Source organism: Haliaeetus leucocephalus, unplaced genomic scaffold (genome assembly GCF_000737465.1).
Source record: "Haliaeetus leucocephalus isolate CR32 unplaced genomic scaffold, Haliaeetus_leucocephalus-4.0 Scaffold932, whole genome shotgun sequence".
NCBI lineage: Eukaryota > Metazoa > Chordata > Aves > Accipitriformes > Accipitridae > Haliaeetus > Haliaeetus leucocephalus.
In genome coordinates this window covers 9,511,569-9,537,835 of record NW_010973368.1, presented here as the reverse complement: position 1 = coordinate 9,537,835, position 26,267 = coordinate 9,511,569, and the positions used below count along the sequence as shown (strand labels likewise).

General features: G+C 38.0%; 1 protein-coding gene across 1 annotated transcript in view; it reads left to right on the top strand.

Annotated features, from left to right (window-relative positions):
• The window catches only part of GALC (galactosylceramidase), a 41,634-nt gene that overhangs the window by 645 nt on the left and 14,722 nt on the right, over positions 1–26,267 (top strand). The window contains exons 2-7 of the mRNA XM_010584010.1: positions 797–865; positions 2,767–2,830; positions 4,261–4,374; positions 5,785–5,924; positions 8,182–8,220; positions 13,408–13,535. Of these exons, the coding sequence (XP_010582312.1) occupies positions 797–865; positions 2,767–2,830; positions 4,261–4,374; positions 5,785–5,924; positions 8,182–8,220; positions 13,408–13,535 (554 nt within the window). The remainder of the gene's footprint in view (positions 1–796; positions 866–2,766; positions 2,831–4,260; positions 4,375–5,784; positions 5,925–8,181; positions 8,221–13,407; positions 13,536–26,267) is intronic.

Here is a 26,267-nt window from a genome sequence, read left to right as displayed (position 1 = left end):
AACTGTGAGGGGAACCGGAGGGGGGGCGTGGGGGGACGCGAGTGGGGATCTGAGGGGGAGTCCTGGAGACCCTGAGGAGAGCTGTGCGGGCAGTCCTGGCTGCGAGGAGAGCTGGAGCCGGGCCCTGCTTTGTGCCTGTCCTCCGCTCAGCTGCGCAATGGCTCTTTCTCATCAGGCTGCTCGGGGTGCCGAGGGCCAGCCACGTCCTCGGTGCCACTGGAGGAGAGCTAAGCCAGGGTGGTTTTTTTCTGTAGAGGGTCTTCCTAGCTACTTGTCTCTATGAGTTTCAAAATGCTGGAGGAGCCAACAGCCAGTCGTATGCTTTCCTGTGGTCCAGCCAGCAGAGCTGTGAGATCCTGCCTGTTTTTACGCCCTCTTGGACCTGCTGAGTTGCTTTCCTTGCCCTCCTGCCTGTGTGGCCCGTGAGCTCCCGTTGCCTTTGGTCTACAGTGAGCCAAAGCGGGGAGATTCCAGTGTAGCGGGTGAAATGGTGCTGGGAGGGAGCTGTGTTTTGCTTGCGCTAAGGCTGTGAGATCTCTTTGTTTCTCTATTCTCTCGACTCTTTGCAGTAAATTGCAGGTAACTGGAGTACAAGGCGATTGCAATCTGCAAAACCAGAAATGCACAATTGAAGGCTTAGAAAAGAGTTTTTGTAGGGGCTTAGCTGCGTTCCTGGTGCTATAATTATTTTTCTAGGTTTATTAGCTATGTGAAGGTCCTAGACTGACAAACAGGGATGTACTTACATGTTTTGAAAGTTCGGTTTTTATATTTTCATGTTTTCTTTCCATTTTAGGCCACATCTAGACTTCTGGTGAACTACCAAGAACCTTATCGCTCCCAGATTTTAGATTATCTGTTCAAGGTAAAGTTGGTTTTGCTGCTACAATAATGTCCAATTTCATGCAGAATTTCTTATTGTGTAATTTTGGAACTCCTATAGTATATTCAGTACTAGCTGAAATTAGACAAAATCTCATCTTGTAAAGCATCTACTTTAATATTGATTTTTATCAGAACCTTAAGTTTTAGCGGTCATTTTTGACAACTAGCGTGTTGTTCAGGAGCCTATTTCTTCAAATGATTATGAAATTTCCTTTATGTTTTCACAATATGTTTTAAAAAAAAATGTTTTCAACATATTTTCATCATCCGTGTAGGCTTAATGAGGATTAAATAATTTTTGTGGCTAAAATGAGGGGTTTAGCTGTTCATAGTGATTGCAGGAAGTGGGTCTTTGAGACAGTTTTGACTTTTTTGGAGCACAGATAGATTCACATAATGTGATAATGACTGCATCATTTTAATAGCGTATGTATTTCAAACTAGTCCCAAGTATAAGTGCGGTTACTCTAGAAGGTGGTTGAATGTTACTGGTTTGTAAGCTGCTTTAGTTAGCGAGTATAACCTGTAACTCAATATATGGTAAGATTATGACACTGGACAGTGATAACTTGTTTTGCTTTTGGCACTGTAAATTACTGTGCTGGAAGAGAATGTCATGTCACTTTCAAGTAGTGTAATCCAGATGGCTGGAGGGGAATAATTTACTGTGTAGTTTAAAGAATTGGTTTTAAAGGATAGAGTAAGGCATAATGTGTGACTGGGGGATCAAAACCTATGTTTTCTGGAGACCAAAGCTGTGTGTTACAAATATGAGTTTTCTGAAGGAATCACTAGGCATGTGGTAAAAGAAAATCTAGCTGAGAGATCATGATTTTCAAATAATTTTTGACATGTTTTTTCACCAAAATCTCTTAAGCCGTCATGAGATACCTGGGAGGGGTATACCTTGCCTCATTCTCCTTGTCTTTTAATGTCAACTTTCATGATAGGGATGGGAGAGCAAATGTGTTAGAAGTTTAAAATGAGAAATGTTAGAAAAAGAAATGGTAAATTGGGAATATTTGCTTCTTATTTAAAAACAAAGTAAAAAAATCCAAAATTTGTAAGCCAAGCAAACTATTGTCTATGCAGCCTATTTTCTTAATCAAACTGCATTCTCAAATCTTAAAACTTTTTTTTTTTTGTATGCCCAAATTATACTTGGGTAATTTCATGGAGGAGGCCAGCTCATTAGTGCTTATTAAAATAATGATTAGTTGTAACTTCTGGCTTGAGCAACTCTTAAGCCACTAATGGCTGGAAGGACATACTGGGATTGGGATCACCTGTATGAGCTTGAATTTTATATTCTGCTGCACCAGTCAGATGCCAGGGGAAGAGGGTAGCGAACTAGATGGCCATTTGTTTTCCAGTGTGGTGGGTTTTTTTTTCTCTTTTGCCTTTCCACCTGTAGTTAGCAGATTATTTCTGACCTGTATGTATCCTCTTTCAAGTAAGCAGTGTAACCATTCACATCAAAGAATAAATTACTTACAGAAATATTAACTTAAATAATTTCATTTTAAAAGAAAACAAACTTGACTTCTAGCAACATTAAAAATACCGTTGTGTTCCTCATGTAGCCCATGTTCTACTTCAAGAGCACTTCAGTATTTTCTTGAGTGTAAGCAATGTAAAATGTGCACAGCTGGGGAGAAGTGTTGTTAATGGTGCCAGTCAGTGAAACTGACTAAAGATAAGTACTATTTGTCTTGCTCAGTTTACTTTTGAAGAAGAATTTTGTATAATCTCTCATGGCATCTATAACAGGTGTTTAAAAAATGTATTGAATTTTTAGCATCCTCAAAATTGTACTTTAATTGCATTCTTCTTGTTAACAGCAGGATTCTGTTTGTTTTTCTGTCCGCTCTTTTTTTCTAGCCAAGTTTTGGTGCTTCTTTACATATACTCAAAGTAGAAATTGGAGGTGATGGACAATCAACAGGTATGAATTTTGCATGAGCAGGGCTTAACTAACTTCTCTTTGCAGTGATGCGGTAAGTAACACATCCTGCACGTGTTGCTTTAGCTGAAGCATGGAGATGCATTCTGTAGTTGTATTGAAGTTGCAGAAAAACATGAACAATGTCTGCTAACTTGTAGAAGAGAAATTTACACTAACATTCTGGAGACAGTTCTCACTATCATATGGTCAATAGGTTGTGTTCTAGGGCAAACAAGGTCTTATTTTTCTCGCAAGATTAAGGAAGCTCTAGTAGCTTTGTGAATTGCAGAGCATTTCTCAAGTACCAGTTTTGCAATATAAACTGTAAAACTTGTTTAGGACTAGGTAGTTTATGTCTTAAAAGCGTGAAAATGGGAAGACAGCTGGTCAGCAGCAGTTACGTTTCTTCGGTTTAATGAGCTGCTGCATATCACTGGACTGGCGTTGTCTGACAGTAGGTGTGATCAGGGGTCTAAGTTTGGAATCATATTGTTCTATGTCTCTGACAAATAGAACTTCCAAATAGTCAAGCATTAGTAAGATTAAAAAAAAAAATCAATCCTATCTTCTGTAATAAAATGTGCTGTTTCAGCAGGCTTCATTAAAAAAAAAAACAAACCAAGTCTCATCAGAAGAGACCTCTGGAACAATTACGCATGTAGTTTAGCATAAGTAATTGTTGCAGTTGCGTGCACAAGTTATTAACTGACTTTTGTGTGTAATGACTTCCCATGCAACACCAATTCTTTTGCACCTTTCTAGTTTGTTTACCTTTGTCCGAGGGAATTCAGTGCATAGCCTTCGATTCTGAAAACTTCCTGCAGTCATGGAACACCATGGAAATGATAAACTGGATCTTTTACTATAAAAGTAAAAAAATCTCTTTCCTGTCACTGAAAAACTTCATAGCAGCTCCTTTCTTTTCTCTCCCTGGACTTGCCTTGCACAGAAGAAACAAACTATAACCTTTTGTTTGGTTTTTGGTTTAGATACAGCCTGCTTTGACAAATGTGGTAGTTTGTTGGTTGTTCTTTTTTTTTGTTCCCCCCTGCTGATCCTAATGCTGTAACTTTCCTAGCGGTTGTTGGGACCAAGATAATAATGAATATAGATTTAATATTATCATAGCTAGGGATAGAAAATGTCCAACAGTTAATCACATTCTGATGTTAAAAGCAGGCATAGTCCTTTAAAAATAAAAAATGATAAAATTTATGCTAAGTTAATATGCTAAGAATGAAGGGTGGCAAGTCTTGCATGTTCCTTCCCACTACTCATTTTGCTTTGAAATACATACCAAAGAACATGTGAATCATGTTGGAGATACGTGTTTGCATATTATGGCAGTGAGCAATACAGAAAACTTTATAATGTGTAACAGCTTATGACATAGAAGATAATTGTGAGCTACCTGTCTCTTTGCTTCCTAGATGGTACTGAACCCTCCCATATGCACTATGAAAATGATGAGAACTACTTCCGGGGCTATGAATGGTGGCTGATGAAAGAAGCTAAAAAGAGGAACCCCAAAATTAAACTGATTGGTAAATAGCTTCAGGGTTTAGGTTTTAAATGGTTTTTTTCCCCCTTAACCAAATTACCTTCCTGACCCTTAATTAGCATATTAATTTTAATGGGCAGATGTTTTGATGTTGCAGTAGACAAAGAAGAATCTCTAATATTTGGTAAGCTTGCCTTGATGTTTCACTTAAACTGTGTTTTACTTTGTTACAGTAGCACAACATTCTTATGTTGTCCTACTTAACAAGTAGCATAGGATAAGAAATGACTCTAATAATTTGCTTGTATTAAGTAACAATGCTTAGAGTGTATCACAGCAATGAACGTAAATGATTTATCATGAGAGCTGAATTTCTGAATAATAGAGTAAAAAAATTGGGAGGGATAAAGTAAACTTATAGGAAGTATGAATCTGTAAGTCTTATATGCACTAAATTCAGTTATATGTTCTTATTACAAATCCATCACCCCCTCCCCACTATAGTAGTTCTTGTCTTCTGATTTGTCTTACTCTATTTAGTTGAGTCGTAAGAGAACTTTGCTGTCTCCCTGTTTGATCATGGGTTGTGTGTGTGCTGTGACAGTACAAATGTTGAACCCTAGATTTTAATTGAAACACTTAGAAAATGTATTCCACATGAAACAAGGTAAAAAATCTATCAATTAAAAAGTATCTAATCCCCCCCCCTCTTCCAGGGATCAGGCTTTGCCATATCCAGCCACAAGGCATGACTTGGTGCAGGATTTGCTAGTCAGGTTCTATTAGACAGGCACAGTGACAAGCAGTAGGCTTACCATGTATGACTAATTGTGATTATTAATAACCTCCCTCTTCCTTCAGATGAAGCTCTCAACAAAGGAAGGAGGGTTTGCCTTTAAATTAGCCTATAAAAAATCAGCTGAAAACAGCATGATCTGGTTAGGTTAATTTGTTGTTCTTGTTTACTACAAGATCCAGTAAAGAGCTAAGACTTAGAAATGCTTTTTCATGATCCTAATCTTTCTTCCTCTTTATGATCAGATCATCACTTCTAAAATTCATATTCAGGAGATTAAAAACTTGTGGTGTTCAGTATTGATCCTTTGTCTGTAACTTTGTAAATTTTTATCATAAAATCTTTGGAATTTTAAACCTTAGAGCTAATACCACACAATTGAAAGATTGTATGTAGTCAGTTGTTCTCTAGTAATGAAATTTTTCTAGCTTTAAAAAAAAAAAAAAGGCAGCTATTGATATGTTTGATCACAATTTATATTAGAGCATACTTTCCAGTTAAATAAGTTATGTGTCATTGTCTTCACTGGAACTATGTGAATTTGAAGTGCATATCTGCTCCTTTATTTTAGGTAGAACAAATTACAGCTTGCTATTGAAGCTTACCGAGTAATGTAGACCAACCACTTATCTTATTGTTTTTCTTCTCTCTTTCCAGGATTACCTTGGACATTTCCAGCATGGATAGGGAAGGGTGAAAACTGGCCCTATGACTATCCGGATGTCACTGCTTATTATATTGTTTCTTGGATATTAGGAGCTAAACAGTATCATGATTTGGACATTGACTATATTGGGGTCAGTAAAGCAAAATCTCCTGTACATTTTATCTATCTTCATTCCTAAGATCTTGGTGTCTCTGTTGATTACTGGAGGAGGGGAATGGGAAGATAAATTGTTTTGTGATTGCAGTTTTGGCTTTTTCTGGTGCAAGGGGAAAGGCAGAAGATATGTTAGTTTACAGTCTTCCTGCAGTAATGTCCATTAAAGCAGAACCAATGTAAAATGGCTAGTCTCCTGCCTTCTCAGTTCTAGAACAAAGTTACCAGAGAATGTGAGAATTCTGAAATCCATTTGAGTCTTGGGCTTGTAATTTTCTGCATTGCTTGTTCTGCTTGGGTTTCAGCAGTTAACTAATTCTTTTTTGTTAGCTGGTAAGACAGAGTTTGTGGAAGTCAGCTGATGTGACTTCTTGGCATAAAATATGGTCGCTGTTTTGCAGAAGAGCAATCCTCTAAAATTTCTTCCATTTTTAACTGTATTATTTATAGTAGATAAAGGTGCATATGTTACAGTACATTATAACTACTGTATTGTGTTACAGTGCAATATATGAAAGTAGTGAATTAATGTCTGAGAAAAATGTCGTGATTTGGAGATGAGAAAGAGAAGCAGTGTGGAAAAACACTTTTCAAGTTCATTATTTGACTGAGATTCAACTTTTTTTTTTCTGATTAAGAAAATGTGTTGCTAAGATTCCTCTAAAATCAGTCCTATACTTACAGACACACTTATTTTGGACTTTTAAGTGTTTTGATATGAGACAGTTGTTTAACTGCAGAAAAGCTGAAAATCACTTTGGTAGTCCAGAGCAAAGCTTCTGAAACTATGGTTCCCATGCCTCAAAGGAAGTCTCACCTTTCTGCTGTAATGTGGGAAGGTATATCTGATGTATAGCTACTCTAGAATGCACCCCCCTTGCTGTTGCTGATTTATTTCAGCTGTGTCAGTCTTGCATTTTGGGTAACACAGTGATGCTTCAGCAATTCCAGTGGGGGACAGGGAGAACAACTGCTCTTAATTTTTCTCCTTGCTGTGCTCTTAGAGCAGGAGGCAAGTTCTGCACTTCACATTTTTGAGTAATGTCTGGCTTCTGTGTTGTTACTTCACAGTGATTGGCCTTCTGAATTCTGTACTTCTAAGAAAAGGGAATTACTGCTTCTACAGGCACTGTGGTGACATTGCATATTGTCCGATTTCTTTGTGGGTATAATCTGAAATACAGGAAAGCAGTGAGGTCTGAAGGTGCAGAAACTGTCAAAAAAATTTTAATGCTGTTCTGATTCTACATTGTTAGCCTTTACTGCTCTTTGGGTTTATAGCGTATGTTATATATAATTATTTGCTTTATGATGAAATGAGCCTTTCAGTAAGTAACTTTTTGATTGGCTCATTTCTGAAGTCACATATTAGCACTTAGCGAAAGATCTAGAAATGTCAAAATCAAATGGACATATCCCACCTGCAAGAAACTGTCTGCTTGTACATGGTTGGGTAATCTACACCTACCGGGGATACTTCTACCTTTACTGGGGAATGTGAGTCACAGTGTTCGTGTTGTCATTAGAAAAAAAGGTAAGAAGGTTTTGGACTAGGCATTTTATTGGCCAGGGTATTTGGTAGAAAGGAAGACCAGCAGTCCTGCTTTTGAATTTTGAGCTATGTTTAGCTTAAACACTCTTTCCATAAAAGATGGAAAATCCAGAGCAAAAGAAATGAGATCATTTTGTGTCTATTTACTTAAACTGTGCTGAATCTCTCTTGTGCTCAAGTATAGATCTAATCCTGTGTAAATTAGAAAGAGAACTGTCAGTGTCATTGAATAACCCCCGAAAACTGTAGGCAGTTGTTCGATCTGTAGCTTATTCTAGCTCTCCTATGTCAGTGTATGTCAACAGGGCCCATTCATTAGGACCACACCTTGAAGCCACAATGTGTTTCTCAATGATTTCTAACTCACTGTAGACCCATTGGTAATAATGTCATGTGTAACGCTGCTACCATTGTAGAGCTCAAGCAGCTCTAGAGGTCTTTTCAGCCAGAAGGCAGTAAGTAGACCTTAGAGACAGATAAACAAGCTGCTATTTTGAACTTTCATACAGAATTCTCCTCTGAAGACCTGATAACAAAACCAACCAGAGCACTTTCCTCTAGCAAACTGAAACCATGGAGTTCATTAATGGATTGTATGATCTTACATATACATAAAAAAATCTTTCATTATGTATTGACATATCCTGATTTTTCTAAATGGCTTTTTACTTTTCCTTTATAGATATGGAATGAAAGGGCATTTAGTAGCAAATATATTAAGGTATGTATTTTTTCTTATTTCTCTGAAGTGAAATGTTTGTCTTTGTTATCACATGTAAACAATTAGCTTTTCTGAATTTACCTAGAGAAGGGACCGTAATCCTGAAACTACTTTTCTTACTGAACTCTGTTTCTTGTAGTTGCAGGCATGGAATGCTAACAGGATCAGATCTCCAGATTATTTTTTCTTTTTGTGTCTGTCTGTTACTTCGAACTTTAAGTGTGTCAGTGTATGCTAATGTTTAGGACCTCTACAATTTAATGGAAGCTCCAGTTGATGCTACTGAAATCATACAAATTCAGCATTAAATTCATCATCAAATACACAGTATTTCACTTAACCAATCTTGAGATATCTCTAACATCTCTCACTGCTGCCAGCCCTTGCTGCTCCCTTGCTCTTCTTTGAAAACTCACTTCTGTTTATTATGTTATCTTGAAGTGGAATGTGAAGTACAAGCTTCTGGTTTGTTCATTTCTTGTTGCTGCTTTGAGGCTAAGAAGCAGTAGCATTACCTCTTCTTAAAAGCAAATGAGGTAAATTGAGTGTATAGAAAAACTGCTGATTTTTTTTTTTTTTTTTTCAGAACTCAGCAGGGATTTGATCCTATCTGCTTAAAATTAGTCAATTAGTTGCTATTAGAAAAGTTTCAATTCTAACAGTTTGTGTACACTGGATGAGGTTAGTCACATCATTTGTCCTTGGCAGCTTCTATAGTTATTTTGTTCAGTGATTAGTTTTAGTAGAATGATACAGGAAATTGCTTACAACAATTAAAATTGACATTGCAATAAGAGGAAAAAGGTAACTTTTAAGTATCTTGCATGAGGCTGGCATATATAAAATTCTGCCTACTCCTGAAAACTGAGAATGATCTCCTATAAAACATTTCTTTTTTAAAATTATATCTCCTAGAATGTAGAATTAGATGAATACCCTTATAGCTGTTTCCTATGATTTGTGCAGTGCTTTGACTGAGGGAGGGCAGGAAGCATTGGCAGAAAGCTTGTTGCTGGTTGTATACCTTGTACAAAGAGGAATACTTTATATCCAGCTTTATGGGTTTCTTGTTAACAAATATGTTAATCAACCATGTATTTAAAACTGATTTACCAGATCCACTGCCACCACAGTAACTTAGTTTCCAAGTCTCAACACATCTTAGACCAAATTCTGTTATGTATACTCACGACTAATTTCATTAAAGGTATTTTCTAGACTCTCACTTTTGTAGGCTGCTAGGCCATTAGTTCTTTTTGGGCACAGAGGTTTGGCACTAGAGTTTTTGGGTGACTTACAAAATCCTTTCCAGAGAAAACACAAATACACTGAAGTGTGACACAGCAGTGTATCTTGGCATCTATGTCAAGGTGTCATTTCTTTGGGCATGTGTTGCACTAAAGTGTAAAGGAGTTTGGCAGAAGATAAACCCCCTTGGGTTCCAGCTTATCCTCAGATATCAGAGGGGCTGGGGGAAGCTAGGCTTAGATTCTGAGTGATGCCCAATTCAACACTGTACGGTTGCATTCAGTATATATTGAACTACCACGATTACGGGTGCACAAATAGCGCAATATACTTTCAATCTAGTTGCGTTCAATGAACTATCACGGCCAGACTTAAGAAGTTGGGTTGTGTTCGACAAACTATCACGGCTAGATTTTAATGAACAGTACAGTTTATTAAAGCAGGAGAGCAGGTTCTTTTGGATTGCCGGTGATAAATACATTGTCTGCAAAGCATGTGCAAATGCCAAGAATATGAATAGTACAGTTGACTACAAGTGTGCTACATTATGGAAAAACTCTACAGAGATTTCTCAGTTTCCTGGGGAAGCACTCAGTATAACCGAGGGTTTGAATGTTACCCAGTAGGCGTCCATATGGGAGGAAGGAGAGGTTCAGCCTGTCGACTGATCCTGGAAGTCAGCGATGTCCTCCCCACTTGTCTACGATGGTATCTTCCCTAGCATTCCTCCTGTCTTCAGCCCTTTCATACTATTTTCTTATTTTTAGGTGGAGGTTGAGTGACTCTAGTCATACATACCTTTATTTTGATTGGTATCAATAAGTCACCTCCAGCAATTATTCCACAGCATGTTAAGTAACAAAACTCTGGTGGAGATGCTTCAGATTTTGCTAGTGAAGCTCTTAAATCCCTGTGTAAACTTGTTCAGTGGGTGTGCTTAGAATCCTCTTAAAATATCCCATCCCAATGTGTGCTCAGCACAAAACACAGCCTAACTGTTTTTAAAGCTGGGAAACGAGTTCATAGGGTGTTCTTTTTATTACCCCCCCCCAGGAACTAGAAATTTTCTGTTATATTTAGCCTCAGGCAGTGTGGGTTCCAGGCTTTTCTTTTTCAAAAATAAAAGTGGTTCACTAATCTGGTATAGGCTGATGGAGAAATCACTAAGGATACTAGTAGTCTCCTAAAGGATAATCCTAATCATAGGTCATTTATGCTGGTAGAGGAGGAGGGGAAAGAGTTTCTATGTGTGGGCTTCAAGTAGAAATCTCTAGTTGTTCAGTGTGTATGTTGTAGAAACAAAACCAAACAGAACTGAAAACGCTTGCAGGCTGGAATAAAACAGTGCAAAGAAGGTGGAAGATAAATAGCGAGGTTTTTTGTTTGGTTTGTTTTGGTGGGGTTTGTTTTTTTTTTTGAGCTGCAAGTTTATCTCTTCACTGACTAGATGTTATGTTGCTTGGAATACCTGTGAGACTGAACCCTTTGTAAAAAGATTCATCAGAGAGAGAAGGCCGATCTTAATATAAATAAAATACTCATTTTATTTCCCTATATCACTGATTGGCTCTTTTTTTAAAACTGATTTTCTGGCTTTTTGTATGTCTTGTAAGAAATAGAAACATTCTATTTTGCTCAGTCCTATGTCATGTCACCTGGAGGCTTTCTCATCTGTTTGTCTTGGCTTTCTAATGTGGGGAGAATGAATGTGGAGAACAGTCGAGTGTAGGTGTGGCATTCTACTTGTTAGCTTTTTAAATGCTGTTGAATTGGGACTAAGCTTTTGGCTTCTAGAGCTAAATGTTTTGTTTAAAATTTGATCTTAAAATCACGCAAGTATTCGTTGAAAAGTTGTCAGCCTTCCCTCCACTGTACATTAATTGATACAAGGCTTTTTATTTAACACCGGTTTTACCATTCATTCTCTTGCCACGTGACACTGCATAGTGTATCTATTCTCTAATCAGCACAATAGTTCTATTTGCAGTCCGCCATTTTGAAAAAGGTCTAGTTACTGAAGTGTGCCAATGTACACCAAACATTTTCTGTAATGTCTGACAAATACATGACATAGGCTCTTAGTTATCTTGCTAAATTTTTACTTGTAAGAAGTTATTTTAGTTAGTTCATCCACGAAGACACTAGTTATGTTTCTTATTAAGCAGAAAAAATGAAAAAAGAAATTATGATTCTATTGCTTATAAATTCTTATTCAAGAAGATCCTATTCTTCCAATTATATTTTTAAATATGGTCATCTTAAACTAACCCTAAACTTTAAGGAGTATCTGTATATAAAATTTAATACTGGCTGTGGGGGAACCATTCTGCATATGTTGTTATGGAGTGTATTTTGAGTGTCTACGGTTCTGTCTCCTTGGTACTTACGTTTCAACATGGAAGTTCTGCAATCTTTCTAGTAATTTTGTTCTTCTGAACTATCTCTATGGTTAGGCAGTTTTTCCAAATATCTATCTAGCTAGAAAGCTTTAAACTGCAAGGACCTTACTGTAAGTATTTTTACCATTATGAATTTTTCTTGTGGTAAACTTTATGCTTCAAAGGCTTCAAGCAGTTCAACAGAGTTTCATTGCTACTTTTCTTCTTAGTAAGTTTTTTGTCTTTTAGATCTAGGCTTTCATTGTCACCAACACTTGGACTTCGCTTTGTGTCCTAATTTGACTACACGTCAAAATAGAAATGCTTATTGTTCTCCTTCACATTGCTGGAGGGCTATTACAAGAAATTATTTAAGGATTCATGCTTACTGATCTTCAAATGGTTGGAAAAAACTTTCTTATGTATATATGCATGCATGCATACATACAGCACATAGTACATCATTCCTTTATATCCAAGATTGAAAAAAGGATTTTAGACTGTGGACTGATGTCCTTTTTCAGATGCAACTGTATGTGGAAGCTGCTGAAAATGCTTTTTTAAATTTTTTTTTTTTTAAATATGAGTGTTCATATAAAACATGCTTGTATAACATCAGCCCTTGGTTCATTCTTAGCTGTTAGAGCTGCTTATATTTTGCCTGGGTGTATTTTGTCTAAGAAGTTCCACAGGCAGATGTGAGAGGTTTATCATCTTTGACAGTGAAATAGTAAGGAGAAGCTGGAAAGACAGAACAGGAATTCTCTTCTGCTGGATGTTTGAATTCAAAGTTGACTGCCCTCAGCTTTGTTGTAAATATGCAATTCCAGTTTTATGCATTATGTTCTTGAAAATTAGCGAGACATTATGAGAGCCAAGTAATGGGTAAACTTAAATATCAGACACAACATCAAGGATCTTTTTTTTGTTCAGTAAAATAGCCTGTGAAAAGAATGCTTAGGTGCTCTTCACTTGAAAAAGACAGATGTTTGGCAAAGATTTCTGTTCCTATAGAGACCTGCGTGGTTACAAGGTCTTTTGCATTTTAAAACTTCAATTCCTGTTTTCTCAATATACTTTTTTTGGGATCAGGTTAACTTTCACTTCTGATCACTTGTGGAGGTATGTCCACTTCCACATTCCAGCCAGTCATCATTTTCAGATCAACTTAACGTGACTGACTTTACTTATGAGTAATGGATTTATCATAATGAATTACATGCATGCAGTGGATGGAATCACTAAGTTGAGAGTGTCCGAGTAGAGTACCTGTATGCACATGGGGTGTCAAAAGTAATCCAAGTGATGAGAAGCCCATTTTTGTGTAATGGCTATCTGAATGTCATGGATAACCCTTCAGTGTTAAAAATACTTATCATTAACTTTGTCTTAGTTGTCATTATGGCTCTCCTTTGAGAAGTGAGAACTTTTCTTACCCATCTTGGTCTGAAGACAAAAGCTTCCACCAACTCCTACAGTTCTTAAATTATTTTCAGTCTTAAATCTTCACATTGTCTGGTTGATGAAGGCTGTCCTTTAAGTGGTGTTATCTGTTACTAAGGTACTTCGACAATCTTTGGACAGACTGGGTCTAAGGAACATTGGCATCATCGCTGCGGATGGAGATTGGAACATTTCAAAGGAGATGATAGTTGATCCCTATCTTAATGATGCTGTTGAGGTAGTTGGGTAAGTGTGGGAGAAGGGAGGAGTTTTACACATTGCTTATTGTTTCATTTCTGTAAGTCAGTCTTCATTTTGAGAATTCATATATTCTTATTTCATACTTCCTAGCCATTCATGTACAGTGATAACTGATTACTCTTTCCTGTCTTCCTATCTTCTTTCAGTTTAGTACATGTGTAAGGTAGCCTTATTGCTCTTCCATCATTTCTTTCAAGTGTTCAGTTAGGAGCTCTGTTCTAGGCTTCTTATCTTAGCATTAGCGAATGACAGGAGACTTATAGCTAATCTGCATGTGCATCTTCAAAGTCAGAAAAACCTTAGGACTGAATTCTTGGTCTGCAGTCAGTTCTAACTTCAGGTGAACTTGAACTTTCACACTGGAACTTACAACCCTTGGACTTCCCATGATTGCAGCATTCCCTGTTACATATGCTTTGCTTGATATTTTTCTGGTCATGTTCTAAAGCTAGGAGTTTCTATTTGTTCCTTATATCTGATAACAGAGAGTGTTAGAAGCACATACACAGATAGTAAAGTAGGAGTAAAAACAAGCATCCAAAGTTTAAAAACAAACTAATACAACCTATCTCAATTTTAGCAGCTAGGAATGCCCACTGTTGTAGTTCTGGCAAGTGGCAACTTGATTGTTTGCCTGCACTCTCGCTCCATAATACACTTTTTTACTACCTTGCTTCTATCAACTGACTTGGTAATAGAATAATAGCTGCCCTTGCTTTCTTTATAATCTCAGATTTCTCAAAACTATAAATAGTTTTAAAAATTATAGCACATTCCTGGTGGAAATGACCTATATGTGTATAAATTGTTCACTTGTGTTACATCTGTTAACTTGCTTACCTCTGTTGTTAACCTTACTCTGATAAGAAAGTGCTTGTGGTCACTAGTGTACCATTTATCCTCATCTATATGTAAGGGGGTGTGATATGCTTATAATTGTTTAAACTAATGCATGGTTCAAAGGTTATAGCAAGTCAGTTAAGCAGGTTTTTTATAAGATCCCTGCTTATGTGTTGAACTTGTAACACTGATCACCTGGAAGTGGCTGCTTGAGAAATACCAATTATAATGCCAGCATTGAGTAACTCATTTGGTTTAAAAACATATAACTTTAAGTTAGGCAAGATTTGCACCTCAGCAAGTTATAGCACATTAGGAAATGTTTTAGTTATGATTTCCATGCCAATGAAACTTGCAGAATGAATGAACTGAGTGTGTATGGTTCATATTTCTTAGAGTTTGACAGAATCAAGGCTAGGAGTGCCTGTTTTTGTTTGTAGCCTTTAGGACCACGGACATGTTTTAGTTGGTTTTTTTAAGATGAAAGTTCTTTTTGTCAGAGTTTTTTCTTGAATGTCATACAGATTTTTCTCCAACTCCCCCAGCCCTGCTGATCAGAAAAAATGAAGAGTTAGGAGACTATTTCCTGTGCAGTAGTGTTGTTACCTATTAAGAAATTAAGGTTAGTACAAAATGAGAACACCATGTTTTTCAGCCCATGCTGACTTTAAGGCACCAACTACCAAACAGAGTTCTTGCTGACCTAGAGAACAATAACGGTATTTAGGTGTCTGTCATTCAAATGCTCAGGTTCAGAAAGTTGCTGAAAGTACACTGTATCTGTATGTCTCTTAGATAACTGTGTCTAGTTGTTTGCAAAATCTACTAGTCAATCTGTTTTCCTAAATAGTCCTAAATTGTTTTCTCAGAAATCCTTTCCTGTACATTGTTCTGTAATCTCTTTTCAAGTATAACCCTCTCTGTGACTTTTTCTTAGTTCTTCCATTTTGGAATGGAAACCTGGGATTAAATTTATATTGTTTTATTTAGAAATTATCAAGATAATTGAAATTATAGCTTTGACATCCATCCACAAAAAGTAACTGACCTTTCCCTTTCTTTGTGTTTCCTTTAATTTTCTTTTTTTCCTTTCCTTTCCTTTTCGCATCAGGTGACTTTTACCTTGATACCATTGCTCCCCATGAGCTTTATCCCTGCCTAAAATACCATTTGCAATCTGAAGCATATGTAAGGTAGATTTAAGGTAAAGTTTCTATGTCCGTTTTTTCCCCTCCATATTTGGTCTGCTGGCTTATGTTTTAAAAGATGGAGGACTTTATATTTTCTCATTAGAACGAAGGCTACTAAGCTGTTATCATTCAGTGTGTTTCAATTTCATTGGTTAAAGGAGTGGTCTTCTGAACATAACTGCTTTCCATCATTTCGTACCAATGAGTTGCAGCAATTGCCATTGAAAACAGGAATTTCATTAGAAGAAGAAAAGAAAAAAGCCTTTATCTGCTACTAAATCAAATTACTTACCTGGTATTCATAAAGTGCTTGAAAATGAAAAAAAAATTGTAATATAGTTAGCTCAAGTCTTAAACTGTTATGTTATGCTTCCTTATTTTGTTTGCAAGACCATCTTCACTTGTCTTCCTGTGTTATTTTGATGGGTGCTATTTCTGTGTTTGTATAGTATATATTCATATTGCTTTTCTCCCAGGATGTATTATGACTCAGTACTACATCTTCTGTGTTAGGCATGGATTTTGTTTGCTGTATTTAATAAAGCCTACAGAACCCATAGCTCTATTTGGCAAGTCCTTTCTTAAAGGCCTATATGCCAATACACAATTAGACTTGAATATATTCCACAGTCTTTTTTTTCTGATGTTTATCTAGAAGTAGACAAATTGAAAATGTTTTTCCATAGTTCTCAATTATTTAAGTTATCTTTGACTTGTAAGTCATTATTAGTGGACAGTAATTGTATGTTGGGTGGTGGAAAAAAATCTGCCTTTGTCGGTATTTACCAGACAGAACAAATCATATTTTATTTCTAGTTGATGCAGCATGCATCTTTTCTAATACAATGATCAAATAGCAGAAATAATTGCTGCCATTTCAATTTATCTTTTTTTCCTGTCTCCTAGTGTCTGTCATTTAAAAACAATAAACATGGTAAGTTTTAATGGACAAAGAACATGGGGGATGTATTTAAGAGCTATTTGTCAATTACTATGGCTTTTAAGTAACTGGTTCTTGTTCTGTTGATTTTCATAGTTAATATGGTTGCAGCTTTAGAGGAATCATCAGTCTTATGATCCAGGAGTGCTTTCTCAGTGCAATAGGAAGAACAAGTTCAGTTCACTGTTGTTTGCTCTCTCTGAGGTAGAAAACATTAGCTGTAAGAGAGAAGGATGAATTGACTTGTCTAAGACTATGCTAAGCTGGTAGAAGAATAAAGATTAATTATAGAAAATACTGTCTTATGAACTTATTTTATGATTTTGGACCATGCTGCTTTTGCCATTGTTTTAGACAGGATTTTTGTATTGCATAGTTAAAAGCACAGGCTAGAAACTTTATTTTGGATTTATGTAACTGATCTTAAGTTGTAACATTTGTCTCAATTTAAACCAATAGATATTACTGGTAGGACAGCCTTGTCTTTTTTTTTTTCTTATTTCTGGGGATTAGGTAAAATTATTTCTGTAATTAGTCAGAATTATTGACTAACCTGGTTTGCACAGGACCTCTGGAGGACATCTGGTTGAACCCCCCCCCCCCCCCCCCCCCCCCGCATCAAGCGGGTGCAATTAGATCATGGTGCTGAGGCTTGTTCAGCTTTGATATCTTCATAACCCCATTGGGCAACATATTCCACGTGTTTGACCATACTCACACTCTTCTTTTTTTTTTTAAGTTCTTAAACCTAACTGAATTTTTCATCAGTCCACAGCCTGTACTGTTGCAAAGGGTTATTCTGTCCCAGGTACAGGACTTTGTGTTTGCATCTGTTGAACTTGACGAGGTTCCTGTCAGCCTGTTTTTTCCAGTCTGTTAGTTCCTTCTAAATAACAGCCCTCCTTTTCAACATATAATTGTTGTTGTGGATTAACCCTGGTAGGCAGCTCAGCCCCACACAGCCATTCATTCACTCCCTGTCAATGGGATGGGGGGGGAGAATCAGAAGGGTGAAAGTGAGGAAAAAGTGTGGGTTGAGATAAAGATAGCTTAATAGGGAAAACAAAAGCTGTGTGTGCAAGCAAAGCAAAATGTGAACTTCCCGAGTTTTATTGAAGACATCAAACAGTATTGGCCCTAATATCAGCATATGGGGACATGGCTAGCCAACTGCACCCTGGTTGGACTTTTCTATCCACCTTGGTGGGAGACTTTGCTAAAGTCAAGGCATATGATATCCACTGATTTCACCTTGCCCACACAGGTAGTCATCTTGTTGTAGAAAGCAACCATGTTTATCAGGCATGATTTGCCCTTAGTAAATCCATGCTGCCATTCCCAGTCATCCTCCTATCCTTCTTATGCTTGGAAATGGCTTCCAGGAAGACTTGCTCTGTAACCTTCCTGGGGACTGAGGCTAGATTGATGGGCCTGTAGTTTCTCAGATCCTCCTTCTTGAAGACAGGCATTAAAACTGTTTTTCTCTAGTCATCAGGGACCTCTCCTAATCACTAAATACTTTAGCCTTTGTGTGTATGTTAAGTCTGCAAACCAAATACTGCCTTATTCTAATGCAAGATGTAATGGGAAAATACGATGCAGAAGTAATACTACATTGTAGTACTACATTGTCTTCAGGCAAGGTTCTTAAGACTTTGGGGCAGGAAATCTTGAGGTTTCAGGCTACTGTCAGACTGCACATAAGCTAGTTCAGATTCTGATCGGTGGAAAAAAAAAGTCTTGCAGCACTGTTTGCTGCAGATAGTGTTCTGTTAGAGAAGATTATATATGGTAGAAATATACAGAGTGATTTGAAGGTAGGTAGGCATTTGATGTTATTTGAATTGACAAGTACAGCAAATGCTCTTTAGGGAACCTTTGGACTTCAAGAAACTACATTGTTAGACTCGGTCTTACGTGACATTTTAGGTTTGTTTCATTGACTTTGAAGGCCTTAAAATGTCTCTAGGGACTACTATGCAGTTGTGTAATAAGGTGTGTATGTGTCTGGGGTTTCTCTTGTTTCTTGTGTTGGTTGTGTTTAGGAAGAGCTGATCTCATTTGTGTTGCTTCTCTGTTAAACTGAAATAGTTGATGAGCAGGGAGAATAGGGAGAATCACCTCCTTTTCTTAATTAAATGTTTACTGTGCTTTCACAAGGTTTGTAAGTTATAATTCAGTTGTCCTTGCCCTGTGTGTCGTCATTGTGGCCTAACCCTCAACATTGTAACATCTAAGTGGCTGGCTTGCGAATAGAGTATCTTGCACGAAATATGATATGCTTTGTCTTTATCTGCGGTTTTGTGTGTGTAAGAAAATAAGAAACAAATGTCTTAAATTTTTCCTTTTGTCATGTACGTTGTGGTTTGGCATGGTAGAGAAAGAAGGTGTCTTTCTTTGAAGGCACTTTGTGCTTGACAATCTATTACATTTTGTTTGGTGTAGCAGTTGTTGTCCAAGTTGTAAAAACAAGAACTGGAACATGATTTAGTTTTGGAATAAGTTCAAATAGTGCTGAAGAAGATTCTTCCTTTCCCAATACACTTTTTTGGCAATTTGAAAAACATTTTTTTTATTTGTCCCTTCTCTCTGTTCTTTGCTCTCCTTTTTTTTTTTTTTTTCTTTTTTTTCCCAAAGCTGTTGAGATACACGTTGGATAAGCACGGTCTGCAGCAGGTGAGGATCATAGCCAGCGATAGACTGTGGGAGCCCATTTCCTTTGTCTTGCTGCTTGACTCTGAGCTCCATGGAGTGGTCGATGTGATTGGGTAGGGGGTTCTCTCTGTTTTTCTTTCTTGGTGGTTTGTTCATAGTTTGTCTTCATCTTGCTTATTTGTAACTAGCACAGCCAAAGCTTTACTTCTCTATACTCTTACCTGCAATGAAAGGATTGATACTATAATCTTTCCTATGAACCCACATCAAATCACATGGGCTGTTGTCCTAGTGACAGCTTCAACCCTTTAATTGAATCATGAATCTCCTATCATGTGGAAGATTCCTATGGGCTATTGTTGCACTTTTGATGAATTGGAGTTTTTTTGGACAGCCCTGTTTATTCTGAGGGTTGTTTTGGTTCCTGTATTTGGTATGCAAAAAGTGCTTTATCTTTACAGCTTTGTATACAGCCTTGTATTACTGACTTCCACTGGTCTGTTACAGAAATGGGTGTGATCCAGAAATGAATTTTGGTTACAATAATGTCTTGATTCTTAGTTCCCATTTTGTTTTGATGGGAAGGTTGTGTTTGGAAAGCATGCAACCAGCTGACTTGTTTTTCCTGTTCTGGGTTTCATCATATGATGCTAATATTTTGCAAAAGTAGTAGACTAAATCTGAGATTGGTTACTGACTTGTCTGCTGAATGGATACGTGTGTAAGACTTGCTCATTAACTTTTCTTTTTACAGTAGCTCTAAATTTTAATTAGTAGGTTCCATAAACTTGCCTGACCCAATCACATGCTTCAAATGTGGCTGTTGCTTGCTTCAACTTGACTGTTTTTCATTCATCTTTATATATCTGACCCACAGGAGGTGTAGAAATGAAGGCTTTCCCTCCAAATGTAACAGGCAGTCAGTGCCCCCCCTTCCCCCAGTCAATGCCTCCCCCCATTCTGAACAACAAAAAGTACCCTGACAGTATTTTTGCAAGTGGAGTCTTGGATCTTGTGCTGATCAAGAAGTGAAAGCAATTGTGAACTTACTCGGACCAGATGAAAACCCACTGTAATTACCATGATCCCAATGTAGTAAGCATGCTTTGTTTCTGTTTTTTTGGAGCTACAAGTATGCACCCAGAGTCAGTTCCTGAAGCTCAACTGTTTTTACACTATCTCAGTAAGCTGTAGTTGCTTAACTCTTTTCAAGTGTAAGTTTTATGTCCCTACCCTGATTCAATATTAACAGGGAGATGAAATACTCCCTGTGTAATGGATGATCAGTTGGCTGCTGGACATTTAGTAGTGTACATCTCATCATTTAGCTTTTAAAAAAAATTGTTGGCTTTCTTTTTTATTTGAAACTATTGAAAGTATTTCAGATAGCCAGGATTTTACATGGATGTACATAAAATCAATTTTGGACTTGGTAACATAATTTGTGATCTGTGAGGTGTCTCATCAGACAAGCTGGATGGGAGACTAGTTAAAGCTGCTGCTTTGTTTCATTTTGCACTATTTGTGTCTAGGCTTCATCTGCAAGATGTTGTAATGGCTAGAAATTAGAGGGAGCCCTGAAGACACACTGTAAAACTATTGAATAGATGTTCACCCACACAGGAATGACCCAGGTCACCAAAGGTCTTTATAATGTGATATTTCCAAACAGCTTTTCAGAGCTATTATGGTTGCATCAATTTTACCAGTGAAATGAAATATGATGAATTATAAACAAGTATTACTCCTACTTTGAACACATTTAAATTACACTGTAGCTCTTGAAAACAGTATTTTTCAAGGATGGGCTTGCAAATTCCAGGGCTATTTAGGAGTACTTTAGATGTCCTACTTGTTTGTAACACAGTTAAACCAGTTAGGTTTTTGCATGCTATACAGTTAGAGACCAAGTTATTCTGACTCTACCTGTTGAAACCCCACCCCTGCCACTACTGTTAATTGAAAGAAAATAGGAAGTGTTTAGAAAGTGTCAGTAAGTTTAGGAGTAACAGCTTTTACTTTCACCTAATATAAATTTAGTATGCCATTAGGTGACAATTCAGTCTTTCTGGTTAGAAGCATCAGTGTTCTTAACCAGATCTGTTCAAAACACACATTTGGCTGAACGTGTCACTGAAAACCAAGCCTTTTAAAGAAATTTTTTAGACCTAATTACACCCAAGTTAACAACCTAAGAAAAACAAGATGATGTTGTGACATTACTGCATGATGGAATCATGATGTGGTGCCTGTAGGAGTGGGAATTCAAACTGCCCCAAGTCCCTCTCAGGCTTGTGTGCTGATACAGAATGAGAAATAGGAAAGACAGTGTTGTTAGCTGACGATTTCTGTTTTCTAGAGATGTTTTTGAGAACTAGATTTTGAGCTTTTCATAGGTAGCGGTTTTCTGCAAAGCTTCATTCATTGTAGTCATGGTATTATATAGGCTGATCTTTTTAAAGATTTATTTAATTTCTACAGCCTTATACTGATGCATGAGAGAAAAATGGTGGAAAACCCTGCTATTTCTATCCTGATTTTCCCTTTCCTCCCCTTTGGGCCATTGCTATGTGCAAAACAAAAAATAACACAAACTTCTTTGTTTTTTTTTTTAACTAAGTTATCCAGATGGAGTCACTGTGGGAAGTTGTGCAAAGCAGTATTTACAATCCATAAGTAGCAGAGCTTTTCTTAATTAATGTTACTTTCTTAATATATCTGATTTAGTTTAGCTACCCTACACAGGTAACTGTGAATTATTTTTCCCATTGGAGTTACTGCTTCATCATCTGCTGTATAAAACATACTTAATCTCATAATAGTTAATATTTCAAAAATACTTTGTTACCACTCTAACAGCTAGAGGCCCTGATGATGAACCAACCATCTGCTGGTTCTAGTGAGATTGAAAGAAGGAGGGAACAACGACAATACTTTTTTAGTAACTGGCAGTGGTTTGAAGAAATTCAGACACTGATAGTAATAGCTGTTGGTAAACTCTTCTCAGTAATAAGAGGTTTAAACCTGTGTCACTTTTGTTATAATTTTGTTCCTACTATTCCTTTCATTACCTTTTCTCTGCCAAGATCCATTCTTTTTCCCCCTTTCATGATATATATCACTTTTTCCTCTCTCTTTGCAACGGCCTTCTGTTACAGTGTTACTGACTCTGCTCTTTTGAGCAGAGAATCCAAAATCCCACTGCTTCTCCTGAAGCATCACATCTATAAGAATGATGCATAAGCTCTGCTCCAGTTCATTTCAGGCAGTAAGAAGGGTAGGTGTTTAGGAGTCTGTGGTTTTTCCTGAAACATTAATCAGGATACTCAAGTCTTTCCAAATGGTAGTGGTCCTTGAGTGGACCAATTATTTCCTGAGAGTGATTGGAGTGTAGTCATTCCTTTGTAGGAGTTTTCATTTCCAGTGCAGTAAAAAGATTGTTTTCACTACTGAAGGAGCAGAGCATGCTGTTCTGGACACAGCTAATCTCTTGTCCTTTGCTGCGCACCTTGCGTTAGTTGTTGAGGCTGTAGAGTGGCACAAGATGTCTAAAAGAGGGCTGTAGCATGATCTAGTGTTTCTTTAAATATAAATCACATAGAGTTCAACAAGTCCAGCACACAGTGGTTGTGAAAGCCTTCACTGTAATCTGATAGCAAATGTTTATTTTGTGCATTTGGGTGGCTCTTAAAGTATACATTCTACAGTGCTATTAAAAGCTTAAAAAAAAAAAAGGATTGGTGTACTTTTTAAAAAAATAAGTTAGTTATCATGTGGAATACGAGTTACACACTCCTTAGTCATGTCCTACTTTTTAAGGACTAATGTTTATATTAATGAAAGTAAAACAAAACTCCTTGGTTAACAGCCATGTAAGTGAAAAGCAAATACAATGTAAATTGTGTTCATTAACAGTAATAGAAATTGCATCTATAGAGCAGAGAAAAATGATTAATTTCTCAACTGGTGGTGAAGCTGTTTTATCTGATTGCATATCAATGGGTCAAAATGAGAATATTTTAAGGGTGTGGGCTTTAAGTGGAGCAAAGCTGCCAATAAAGATACACTGAAGGAGTCTGCATCTAGAACCTGCTTGTTCTCCCTGTAACTTTAATCCTGTTTATCATCCCTATTTTTTCCAATTTATTTCAATGGCTTTAGTGTCTTTACATAGAATTATTTTTCTTCCTTCTTATGCAAATAAAGGTGACCCTCTGTTTTAGTGCAGGAAATCAGAGCTCTATCGATCTTGTTCTGTGTAATCTTATGTAAGGCTCTCTATAACACCCCCTCATCCCCACCCCCCCCTTTTTTTTCTTTTTGTAAAGTACAGCTTGTATTCGGCAAGGATGTTGACTCTTAATATTTAAGAAACAGCTCTTCAGGATATGGAATGTAGAAATACAAATTATTCCTTCTTTGCCTTGTCTTTGCAAGCTACATACTTCATGCCGTTACAAAAACCTTTTCTTGGTATTAAGGTAATACTTGTGTTTCCAAGCAAAAAGGGAAATACACAGTAATCTGTACAGCAGAGAGGGTTGTAGCTAAAATTTCTACTGTCTGTTACGTTATCATTAGTGAAGCTATGTGTGAAGGACTACAACACTAGGAGATGGTTGCTTGTCCAGTAGGGGGGAAATAATGGAAAAAAACCCCACCAAGTCAGCCTAGAAAAACTGGTATTTCTTGTGTCCCTGTCACAAATTTATCAACTTGTCAAGTTTCAGGCTAGTAGTAAAGGAAATATTTATGCCTTCCTTCCCAGTGCTGATACATACACTAAAATGAAGCTATTTAGTGTGTTCACTGAGTGTGCTAAGTGAGGGGAAAATCATGACCCTGTTTTCTGCAAGTGATTTGAAAGGTTTTATTTCAGTCAGGCTAAGTTGGCACAGTGAATCAATGTTGTAAGTATAATCAATAGTCTTCATTTGAGAGAAAGCATCTCTCCTCACACGAAGGAAAATCTTGGAAAGAAAATTAGCTTTCATTATATTTTTCAACTATTTTCACTTTACAGCTCCGTAACTTTTCTAGTCCAACTAGCATGCCTTTTTGAAACCTGAGTTTATTAAGAAGGTGTGCAAAACTAGCCAAGTTCATGTTTAGGTGCTAAGACATTCATGCAGTTAAGTTCTTAGAATAATGCTTAGTACTTTATCTTACTGTATGAACTTATGGTTCTATTTAAGATGGTACAAAGTAACATGTATATTCTCTATTTAGCATATTACGGTTATGAAAATCTTCAAGCTCAATTTCAGGATAAAGCTTTGCTTTAGCAAGCTGCAGAAATTGCATTATATATTTAAAGCAAGGTTTACTTATATGCTGGCATGTATTGTAGCATCATAGAATGGTTTGGGCTGGAAGGGACCTTGAAGATCATCTAGTTTCAACCCCCCTGCCATGGGCAGGGACACCTTCCACTAGACCAGGTTGCTCAGAGCCCCATCCAACCTGGCCTTGAACACTTCCAGGGATGGGGCATCCACAGCTGCTCTGGGCAACCTGTGGCAGTGTCTCACTACCCTCACAGTAGAGAACTTCTTCCTTGCATCTAATCTAAATCTACTCTCTTTCAGTTTAAAGCCATTACCCCTCATCCTATCTCTCCATGCCCTTGTAAAAAGTCCCTCTCTGGCTTTCTTGTAGGCCCCTTTAGGTACTGGAAGGCTGCTATAAGGTCTTCGTGGAGCCTTCTCTTCTCCAGGCTGAAAAACCTCAGCACTCTCAGCCTATCCTCAGGGGAGGTGCTCCAGCCCCCTGATCATCTTCATGGCCCTCCTCTGGACTTGCTCCAACGGGTCCATGTCCTTCTTACATTGGGGGCCCCAGAGGTGGATGCAGTACTCCAGGTGGGGTCTCACGAGAGCGGAGTAGAGGGGGAGAATGACCTCCCTTGACCTGCTGGTCATACTTCATTTGATGCAGCCCAGAATGCAATTGGCTTTCTGGGCTGCAAGCACACATTGCTGGGTCACGTTTAGCTTCTTGTCAGCCAATGCCCTCAAGTCCCTCTCCGAAGGGCTGCTCTCAGTCCACTCATCGCCCAGCCTGTATTTGTGCTTGGGATTGCCCCAACCCATGTGCAGGACCTTGCATTTGGCCGTGTTGAACTTCATGAGGTTTGCATGGGCTCACCTCTCAAGTCTGTCAGGGTCCCTCTGGATGGCATCCCTTCCCTCCAGCACGTTGACCGCACCACACAGCTTGGTGTCATTGGCAAACTTGCTGAGGGTGCACTCAATCCTACTGTCCATGTGGCTGACAAAGATGTTAAACAGTGCCAGTCCCAATACTGACCCCCAAGGAATGCTACTCGTCACTGGTCTCACTTGGACACTGAGCCGTTGACCACAGCTCTTTGAGTGCGACCACCCAGCCAATTCTTTGTCCACCGAGTGGTCCATCCGTCAAATCCATGTCTCCAATTTATAGAGACAAGGACGTTGTGTGGGACGGTATCAAATGCTTTGCACAAGTCCAGTCACATGATGTCAGTCGCTCTTCCTTTATCCACCAATGCTGTAACCGTGTCGTAGAAAGCCACCAAATTTATCAGGCACGATTTGCCCTTAGTGAAGCCATGTTGGCTGTCACCAGTCACTTCCTTATTTTCCATGTGCTTTAGCAAAGTTTCTGGGAAGATCTGCTCCATGATCTTGCCAGGCACAGAGGTGAGACTGACTGGCCTGTAGTTCCCTGGGTCTTCCTTTTTTCTTCTTTATAAAGTTGGGGGTTATGTTTCCCCTTTTCCAGTCAGTGGGAACTTCCCTGGACTGCCACGACTTCTCAAGTATGATGGATAGTGGCTTAGCCACTTCATCTGCCAGTTCCCTCAGGACTCTCAGATACATCTCATCAGGTCCCATGAACTTGTGCACCTTTGGGTTCCTTAGATGGTCTCGAACCTGATCTTCTCCTACCATGGGGGGTTATTCATTCTCCCAGTCCCTGCCTTTGCCTTCTGTGACTTGGGCAGTGTGGCTGGAGCACTCACCAGTGAAGACTGAGGCAAAAAGTCATTGAGTACCTCAGCCTTCTCCATGTCCTGGGTAACCAGGTCTCTCGTTTCCTTCTGGTGAG